Genomic DNA, 10396 nt, shown 5'->3' with positions numbered 1-10396 from the left:
TTAAAATTAACTCAAGTAATATGAAATAGAAGTCCCCTTCTTATACTTGAAACTTATGAAGCTATTCAACAACAACAATTTATTATTTCTTGATTTAGAGGCATACAAGGACTTAATCTACTCCTAAAAAATTTTTGCATGTGTCTGGTTAGCAATATGATTATAAATATTATTTGTTACATATTATCGTATAAAACCACATACATGTTGATTTTCGAACTCGCATTCTTCATCAGACACAAAATTCGACTTTGCATAACTAAAAATTGTAAATGTAATTTCTTCACAAATAATAAGTTTTTCATCTTGCCCTTCCATAAATGGTAATTAGAACCATTAAACAATACCATCTTCATATTTGTATTTGATTCTATTATTCAAACAAGTAAAATAGCCTAACCAAGAGCTTTGATGCCACTCTGTTGGGTCATCATGAAGAGCATCCACATTGGATCTAGAGCAACACACAAGTGAGAGAGACATCACATATCCACCTAAAACCTATGATGAAAAACAAATACCCAAATTGCAACAATATGTTTTCGAAAAAAACCTGCTGACGATGTACGAAATTATTCCACTTCCCAAATAGGGGAGATATAAGGAAGATAATCTCTCGTCAACCCTTTTGAGCCTAGGAGTTAGTGTTTCTTTCTAAACGAAAAGAATCCTTAATCTTAACCTGGGTCGGATAGTTGTTGAGTTAAAATGACTAATGCATTTGATTCCCAAGAGATTCATTTCATATCTAAGGGAACCATTCTTGATACCTTCTCATAAGAGGTTCAACCACATCTTCTTTTCTCGCACACATCATAAAGTGTCAAAGATATCATGAAGAACCAAAAAGCTCATAGTGGTGGTTTCTCTTGAACAACCAATATGGCAGTCATAACTCTTTCAAATCAAGCAAACAAATGTCACACAAGTTGTTCCAAAAAAAAATGAAAAAAAAAAGTAATCAAAGAAAAATCCCGCCAAGTCGAGAACATCAAAAGAAACTGTCCAGACTAATATTAGGGACATAAAAAAAATCAAATACCAAAGATCCTTGACAAAAGAAAAAACAACCTTGTGTGACTACTAAACCAGAATATGTGACTGTCACCTGAAAGATTGAAAGATTTAACTGGTTCTTGAACCATCACACCTTCACCTACAAATCATCTTGGAAGTTAAATGTGTTTGTCAAATAACTGAACATAGAACTAGAGATCATCAAGGAGAGTGAAGGGTTAAAAGCAATGTTTGAGTTTTATTTCCTTTGTTTATGAAAACTACGAACCAGGCCACGTTACCAACATTTAAAAGACCTAATTAAAACAATGTTTATTTTGAAAGCATATTACAGCAAAGTTGAGTTAACCTGACTCCAAATCTACCTCCTGATCATCTGTTTTTGTATCATACTTTCACATCACTTTTCACAACTTGAGTATTCCAATCAGTGATTCATTCACCATACACTACAACATCGTTTCGATAATGATTTCGATTTCAAATTTTACATGAGCATCACATTAGAATTACCATTTTTTGAAAGAACAAATTTATCTGCAACTCAACATTTAGCAACAAGGAAGTTCAAGCAATGTACAATCATGTGAGAAACTGGATCATGAGGAAAGTAGTCATGTCAGGGGCAAAGTCATTTCAAAAGTTGATCAATCACATATCTTCGTAAAGTTCATCCAGGGCAGGCTACCTCAAAAACATCGTGAAGCAAACCACTCTAAGGGGTCAAAAGCAGATCCCTTTAGAATCCAAACAATGGGGGAAATCATCCTGAGATCACATCATGCCAAGCCATTTCCAAATGCATTCGAGGGAAAATTATTCAGAAACCCAATAGACTAGGGCATGAAAGAAACACAATCGATGACAGAGGGGTAAGTTTTCTCCATATTCCAAGATGGGTTGGCAAATTCCTCAGCAAAATCGAGTTCAAGACAAGTGTTGGAAATCGTGCAAATACAATTTTCCGGATTCTCTAACTTCTACGCGCCAACTGCACTCTGCCGTTTGTTGATTTTGATTTGCACGATAAATCGAACCGTTCACGTGATGCCACTGCACCACCCAACATAAGAAGGAAAAAAAAAAAAAGACACGTCATTAGTTACTGTTTCAAACATGAAACCCATTTTTGTATTCTGAATCTGACCCGTCATGCATTTACTACTCTGACCGTCATCGTCCCAACGTCTTCCACCGATTGCCGCTGCAGTCTCCTTCATCCATCGTCTGAGCCAACACATTGGACTGCTACCATTGACTCCGGCCACTGCTTACATTTGAACACCACAATCAATTTCGATTCTAAATTTTTGAAGGAGATAACAGCTGCAACGAAAAACGGTCTGAGCTCGCATGCAAGACGGCGAGTGTTGATGTCATTGTGTTTTGCGGTGACGACGAGTGTTTATGTCACTGTGTTTTTCGGCGAGGGAAGTATTGATGTCGCAGTGAATGGCTAGTATTGATGTGGGAGAGTATTAATGCCGCTATGTTTTTCGGCGAGGGTGACTGTTTATGTGGCTGTATTTTACAGTGATGAGGTCGCTGTTTTATTTTGTTTTGCTGGTTGATGAATAACAGTGAGCAAGGGGTGACGAGGACGGTGGGTGGAAATTTTGGATTCTCTGTTTTATTTTAATTTTTCAGAATTATCAAAGTTGCATTTTGAATCATGTCAATTGTTGGATTTATCTGACGGTCAAAAATAAATGAACGGTAGCCTGCAGTTCCCGCAATAAAGTCAGACAATCCCTTTCCCAATTTTCCATCCAATAACCTTTTCCCACAACAAAAGACCTCAAATCATTGCATAAATAAAAAAACAATCATTCCATTCAATCATGCACTAATCATGCATCACGACATACCTCAATAACATGCATACATATAACATCACACAAGTGCCAAAAACCTGAAAGCATCATAACTCGAGCAAGAAAAAATCAAATATTTGCAAACAGAAAACCCACCTTCATTGGTATTTTTTCATGCATTGGTCAATCATTGCATTTCACATATGCATGACTTACTTTACTAGAGTTTTGTGTTGATTCCGTAGTGACCCGCTCTTCTTTGCCGATCTCATCATTAATCACGCTGATCTTAAGGCAAGAAAGAGTATTCATATTTTTTGTTTACCTGCCATGAATTTACTTAAAATTAGCCGCTATTCTGTTTCAAATGAATTATATTGATGTAATCATTTTACAAAACCATAAAAGTTGGAAATTAAGAGAGACAAAGATCATTATAATGTCTCAAAATTTACCAGTATACAGTCTATGAAGCTGCAATAACTTTTTATGCAATACTTGAATGTCAAAAATTAATTTTTATCAACGAGACACCCCATCCCCCACACACCAGTAAAAAATTAAACAAACACAGTTCAGCAGTAGTTTATCAACTCAGCAAAAATACAAAGATGCTATAAGTGTCATTCCTATAATCCTATAACAGATGACAATTCTGTTACAGCCTACCTATATGTTTCATCAAATCAGTATAATAAACCCAAAAAAAGATGATAACTAGCCCAAAAAAGTGCAAAAAGATAGCAAAAGAAACACCAAAGAGGCACTCTTATAGTCTTATACATTAATATAATGGACTACAATAGCAGAATAGAGTTATCCTGCGCCTAGTTATAGTACCGACTACAATTGCTACTGCTGGTACCGACTACTGAGTATTCTTTCCATAATTTTAAATGTGTTCATACAGAATAGCTGCAACAAAATTTTGTATCGATTTCCTTTCCTTGTCCTACCATGTAATACAAACTGGGAAAATCAGTTTGATAAAACTCCCAGCTTGTACTACTAGAACACTGTTTAATATACTGTATGCATAAAGATTTCATTGTATCACCAAGAGGTCTAACATACAGAAAGCAAAAATTTCTGCTACACTCCATTTGTATTTTTTAATTCAGTTTCTGTATTTTCTGGGTCAGTTCCGATTTTCAGACGTAATAGATTGGTTTCAATCAAAGTTCAACGGAGCAAAAAAGAAACAATTAAATCAATAGGCACTGAAAAGTCAACTGAGAATCCCAATTCTAACATTAGTTTTTCCAAGTGATTCACATTTGTCAAATAGAGATAGAAACCGAAATTTAGAAAGAAACTCCCAAGAATCAGATGAGTATTTTATAGAGATTCATATTTTTATCACCTTAGGAGAAACCGAAATTTGAAGGCACTTAGTAATGTTTCTAGTGAAGATGCCCTGTTATATACAGCTGAACCGGCCCGCTTTTTTGTCTTAGCTTTGCTTGAAACAGTGTTTTTTTCCCATCGAAGAACATCCCTGAAATAAAGTTCATCACAAGCTATAAGCCATGATAGAAATTAACAGATCTCCCGTGATCTACCAACACGTATCATGTTGGGAGTGTCTAATCCCCAACTGGACTAGCACTAGAAGAGTAGCATAATTGTGGCATAATTCCGAATACCCAAAAGAATGTTTGCTTTTTTCGCAAAGTTTAGTGCTTATTGGCTTCATCTAATCATTATCATGTACAATGTATCAACCATGAGACCAAGAAAATGCCAATTCAAACATAGCATCAAATTTAAAGCATGAACGGGTCTTAAGCTACCGATTACATTCATTTACATAAAAAATAAATAAATCATCTTGCAAGTTGAGATATTATTGTTCATTTAACAAAAACCTGAACATATATTTCAGAACTCTAATCTAGGTTTCAGGATCATGAAATAAACTCTATACTATAGGGAGTAGTTTACAAATCTGTAAAATCATTTCTTTATCATTCGACGGTAGAATTATTTATACCAAGCTATTTGAGTCAAGTTGCTCTAAGCCTAGATGTTGTGAATCAGACTCGTGACGTCCCAGAAGATAGTTTAAATTAAAAAGAAATGAAGCATAAAATTTATTAGAAAAGTTCAGATACGAACGCACCAATAAATTTTTGAACACTCCTGGTACAAAGTACTTTGAAGCAGGCCAAAACATCCTCAAAGGCCTAGTGCACTTCAACATGCAAAAAGCATAAAAGCATCTTCTTTAGTGCTTAATCGATAATATTCATATTGATTTCATAGTTAGAGACGATTTAGTATACTGCACTATCTTATTCCAACTATATTTGAATGTACTTTCTCTAATTAAATAGATTTTGTTCTTACTTTGCATAATAATATTTCCAAAGACCTATTTTGGCTCAGAAATAAATCATTAGAGCATTTAATTATGCACTAGGGTTTTTATTCAAATAATGTTACTCCTAACCAGCACTATAAGGTGATTTATGCTTCTCACTCTTCTGCTTGCATCATTGTTGATAACTATCCCTTTTAAATGACAATCAAGTTTTGAAACCCACCAAAGTTCTCACTGGCATATCACCTCGAAGAGAAAAACTAACCATATTTTCAAAGGAAGCTACCCAACAACTATTCAAATTCTATAATTTAATACCCATTATTGAAAATCACACAATATACAAGCAAAGACTCAACAATCATGATGTTTTTTATTTCCTTTGTTTTATTGATGGAGTCAGGTCCTGCTACATATTGTATTAGACAAAGTAGAATTTCAACAACTTAGAAAGAAAGTTTGCATGCGGGCCCGTAATTGACTAAAATAGTGGAAAAACCTTGAGTTGTGTTAACCATCCATAGTTGTTATGCCTAATTTTAGTTTTTTTTAAAGACCAAAGATAAATTTATAAATAGGCCTAAGTTATTATGCCACAACTTAACACATTTTGTTGCAAGGAATCATCAAGCTAGGAACATATAACATACCACCTATTATATTTAAAAATCTCTGCCCACCAAAAATATGGAACCATAACGAAATATGAAAATATAACAGATCAAAAAATATGGGGAGAAGATTTGTTTGAGGTAGTGTATCATATCAAAATCCTTTTTTATTTGAAATTGGGTTGTTGATACCGTTTCATTCTTGCTTTGTGCTTTAACTTGTAATGATATATTTTAGGTGGGTTAGAATTTTCATATGTAATGGATGATATTGTTCTATATCTTCATATCTTGTTCTGATTTCTTATTTTATTTAGGCAAAGACTTTTAAATATAATGGGTGGTCCACTAAATCTTTAAAGCTGAATCTAGTTCGAGGGTGATTCCGTGCAACAAATTGTGTAAAGTTATGACATAGTTTATGCCTATTAATAAATTTATTTTTGGTTTTTAAAAAAAAAAACAAACATTAGGCATAACAACTAAGGTTGGTCAACACAACTCAAAGTTTCTCAATTGTAGGCCCATGCATGCAAACTTCCATTGGGAGATTCAATATGTAGCAGGACATGACTCCACCTCTGAAACAAAGGAAAAACCAAACAACAAGTACAAAGTATAACAATATAAATGATTATGAATTGGAGATAAGGATGCATTTAAAATATAAATTTTAGTTAAGGAAGATATCTTAAGCAAATAAGACTTGTTAATTTTATAATGTTCAAAAGATAAACCCCCATTAAATATTATAAAAAATATGAAAAACAGGTTTTGGGGTAGGGGGAATGATAAGACAAGACCCTGAAAGTAACAGTTCTAAGTCTCTAACCTCTCTTGATCTGATAAGAAATTATTGTTTAGAAGTTTCTAAAGCAACGCATCCTGCAAACAAACAAAAAAAGGGCAATACATATAGTAATTAGATTAGAAACTATTCTTGTTGTTAATAAGTTGTAATAAATAAAATCCTACAGGACATCACTGGCGGCCTGAAGCCAAACTCGTGTTGCTTTGCTTCCTTGACCAAAGTTTTAGTTTAGAAACAGGGAAAAGAATAGAAGCAGAAACTAATGAAAAGGACAGAAAAACATTCCGACAATGAAAAATCTTTTAGGATATTCAAACTTGAAGTTTGCGTACAAGAGAGAAAGAGGGGTGGGAGTGGTGGGGGGAAGCTTACTATATCATTCAGTATGGAATATGCCTAGTGAATTTCCCGTGTTCACACTTTGAAATTGAATGATGTCTTTTTCCACTATTAAAAGTGTAATTCAAGATTTATTTCTGGGGACAAAAAGATTAACAGCCCAATCATCATAAATATTTTATTTCAAACAAACTATTAAAAAATATCATGGACATAAAGTTATACAAAGTATATTTAGGATAGAAAGCTAATGAATTGACTAGTAAGTAACAGAGTTGAGAAGGGGGGACCTATAACATTAGACCAAGCAAGAAAAAAATAACTTCCTAAATCCCAATTAGAGTGACATGAGCCCAAAATGAGTATAAATTTGTAAAAGTGTCATCATCACAATCAGTACAACTATACAACAACTAGTATCTTATTTATCTAACTTTTATATCAATATTACAGAACAAAATATGCAAGATTAATACCCAAAGAATTGCAATAGATATTCTCTGTGTCTGTCTTTCTGCTAGTAAATGTAAATATCATAAATAAAAAACAATGTAGGGAAGGAAATAATCCTCACAGTGGACCACGGCCGGCATACGATCATTGTATTCTTCAATACTAAGGGGAGGAAATAATAAGTGCCTACGAGCATATAGCTGCATTTCACAACAGCGACAACAACAACAAAACAGAATAAGATAACATGTATAAAAATTCCTCAAAATCATAAGAACAGTAAGGTTGTTTTTAATGAATGCAATTTACATTACCAACTATGTAAACCATAGACTAAATTTCATAAAAATCACAAAATCGAGAACAGTATATTGTCAATTTAATCTCTAAACTATCATCCTCTCTCTAATTTAATCCCTAGACTATATAATAAATATAATAAGTAGTCTGAGAGTATATGAAATATATCAATTTTGGTCCCTGAATTATATGAAAACCAATCAATTGGTATCTTAGAATTTCTCAAAATCATATTGAACCATAAGATTTCTTTGATGAAGGCAATTCACATTAGCAACTACGCAAATTTAAGACTTACTTCAATAAACAAAAAATGAGAATAATAAGAAGAAGTATTAAGAATAGAACTGCAAAAGAAATGACGACATATGGATACAAGAAAAAAGTAAAGACAAAACATCTAAGACTACACTATAACAGTTTATTCTCCCAAAAAACAGCTATATTAAAATCTAAATTCCTAGATACCCAAATCACAAGCACAAGTATAGAAAAGAAACATTAAATGATTTAATGTAAGTATAACCTCTTGTTCAAAAAATCGAAGCAAGGACATACTAGATCAGTACTGTTGCGAGAAAGTAGCCAAAGACCAGATATGTGCAAAGCAAGCAGGAGGATCTACTTCAAGAGCTAGCAATTAGGATGCCTGTTCAAAAGTGCCAACCGTTATGTCGCCAATAACTTCTCGCATTTTTTAGAGAACGAGCATGTTTAATCTTCAAAAACAGTCTGTAAGCCCTCTCTGTTAGGTTTGAAGCAAGCAGCTTGTTACTTAGTTTACTGTACACAAGCCTGCTAGGGCAGAACCCTTTACGCAAAGCCTCCTCCATAACAAGAACAGCAGTTTCAAGTTGTCCTATGTTGTAAAGGCCAGTGATGATGTACTCATAAACTTCAACATCTGAACTATACCCACATTCTTGCATTTCTTGCCAGACACTTAATAATGTTCCACATTTTCCATACTTAGAAAGGCGCATAAGCAATATCTTATAAGCTTCCATCGATATCTTACACTCTAATTTTCTTGCCTTCTTGTAGATCATCATAGCAGCATATGGTGGACCATAGCTGCACAAATATTTGATGAAGGAGGTTACAGTCCCAGCAGGAGGCACAACTCCTTGTCTTAACATCTCATCAAACATCAAAAGTGCATCGGCCACTTTCCTTATTCTGAGAAAAGCACTAATCATTCTAGTATACGTATCAATGTTAGGTTCACAATTATCACTCAACATCCCATTATAATACTTCATACACTCATCAAAATTTCCAATCGAAATGAAATTGAAAATCATTGCATTATAGGTCGTAGTATCTTTCTCTTTCATACTACCGAAAACCTCAACAGCCTCATTCATTCTACCCGCTCTACCCAAACCCTCAAGTAAAAAAGCAAATGTACCAAAATCAGGAGAAAACCCCTCAACTTCCATTTCCTTCATAACCCTCTCAATCTCATCCACCCTACCAGACTTACACCAACCACCAGCAACAACATTATACGTAGCAACATTAAAAGCCACCTTCCCTTTCATCGAATTAAAAACAGAAGCCGCAGCACCAACATGAGAGCGTCTACAAAGGCACGACAAAAGCACATTCAAAGCCTCAGTATCACGCTCGAGACCAAGATCATCCAAGTTCCCAAACACGTGAATTGCTTTAGATACATGACCAGCATTTACAAAACTATCAATAACAATAGATAACATGAACAAATCAGCTTTTATACAATTCAACCTCATATCATCCAAAACTTGCATCATAAACACTAAAAACTTCCTTCTTCCTAGCGCCTTAACAATGACATGATAAGTACCAACATCCTTCGGCACCATTGGTTGTTTGAGTGCCCAGTTAAAAAATGTAACCATAGCTTCACCACTCAAATTCCCAGAGTTTAATACCCTAGCAATAATATCAACATTCACATCAATACACACATTGGATAAAGCTTGTTCGATTGCAGCCTTACCCTTTAGTTTTTGAAGAAAGATACCGCGTAGTTTATCTTCAGGGGACAAAAACCCATCGACGGATTTCGATTTTGATTCTGATTCGGATTCTAGGGTTTTGGAAGAGGGAATTGGTAAAAGTTGAGAGATTTGGTGGAGAATAAGGCGTTCGTCGAGATGTGGAGAAGTTGGGAGAGCTTGGAGCGATGAGATAGATTGGTGTAATGGTAAGAGTGATGATATGGGTTTTGATAAGTGCAACGCAAATTTCAAACCCAAAGATCGAAACGCCATCAAGAATATAATGACAGTAACCAGAAGAATTTGAAAATTGTTCCGTGGGTTAAGAGATTGATATGGAGATGTTGTAGAAATGTCTTACCTTTGAGTATTTGGGGTATTTGTTAATTGATTGCTCCTGCATTGGAGCTTGGAGAATGTTGAAGCTGCGAAACATGATGATTGGTTAGTGTCGGTGACAGGGAGATGCGTTGGGACTATAAAATGGCGACGCGAGCGGCGAGGAAGAGGGGAGACTGGGCAATGGGCGCAGGGGCTGGCTATGTTGAAAATTATGGTCGGACAATTAGTCGATTTGAATCGAAATTGAATCCAAAATTTAAATCCGACGCAAATTGCAGTTTCATTATAAAATTCAATTTTGATCTATAAAATTTTGATTTTTTTTCAGATTTGGTTAAATCGATGTCATGGATTAGTCGGATGGATTTTGATAGATTTACTTCATAAGCATGTTTTTCCTG

The 10396-nt window shown here is 34.6% G+C and overlaps 1 protein-coding gene across 14 annotated transcripts; it reads right to left on the bottom strand.

Annotated features, from left to right (window-relative positions):
• Positions 1–1462: 1462 nt before the first annotated feature.
• On the bottom strand, positions 1463–10396 carry LOC131653901 (putative pentatricopeptide repeat-containing protein At5g43820). Of its 14 annotated transcripts, none has more exons than XM_058924237.1 (7): positions 8195–10396; positions 7490–7568; positions 6949–7052; positions 6598–6650; positions 4954–5025; positions 4195–4329; positions 1463–3156 (listed from the first exon to the last, which is right to left on the bottom strand). In XM_058924237.1, exon 1 carries the CDS (start codon positions 9924–9926, stop codon positions 8322–8324), a length of 1605 nt encoding a protein of 534 aa, XP_058780220.1. In that variant the 5' UTR covers positions 9927–10396; the 3' UTR covers positions 1463–3156; positions 4195–4329; positions 4954–5025; positions 6598–6650; positions 6949–7052; positions 7490–7568; positions 8195–8321. The 14 variants fall into 14 exon arrangements, with proteins under 14 accessions (XP_058780220.1, XP_058780213.1, XP_058780222.1 ...); XM_058924230.1 differs by having other exon boundaries at positions 8227–10395; XM_058924239.1 differs by lacking the exon at positions 6949–7052.

Source organism: Vicia villosa, linkage group LG2, assembly GCF_029867415.1.
Source record: "Vicia villosa cultivar HV-30 ecotype Madison, WI linkage group LG2, Vvil1.0, whole genome shotgun sequence".
Lineage (NCBI taxonomy): Eukaryota > Viridiplantae > Streptophyta > Magnoliopsida > Fabales > Fabaceae > Vicia > Vicia villosa.
This window is presented reverse-complemented; position numbering and strand designations above follow the sequence as displayed.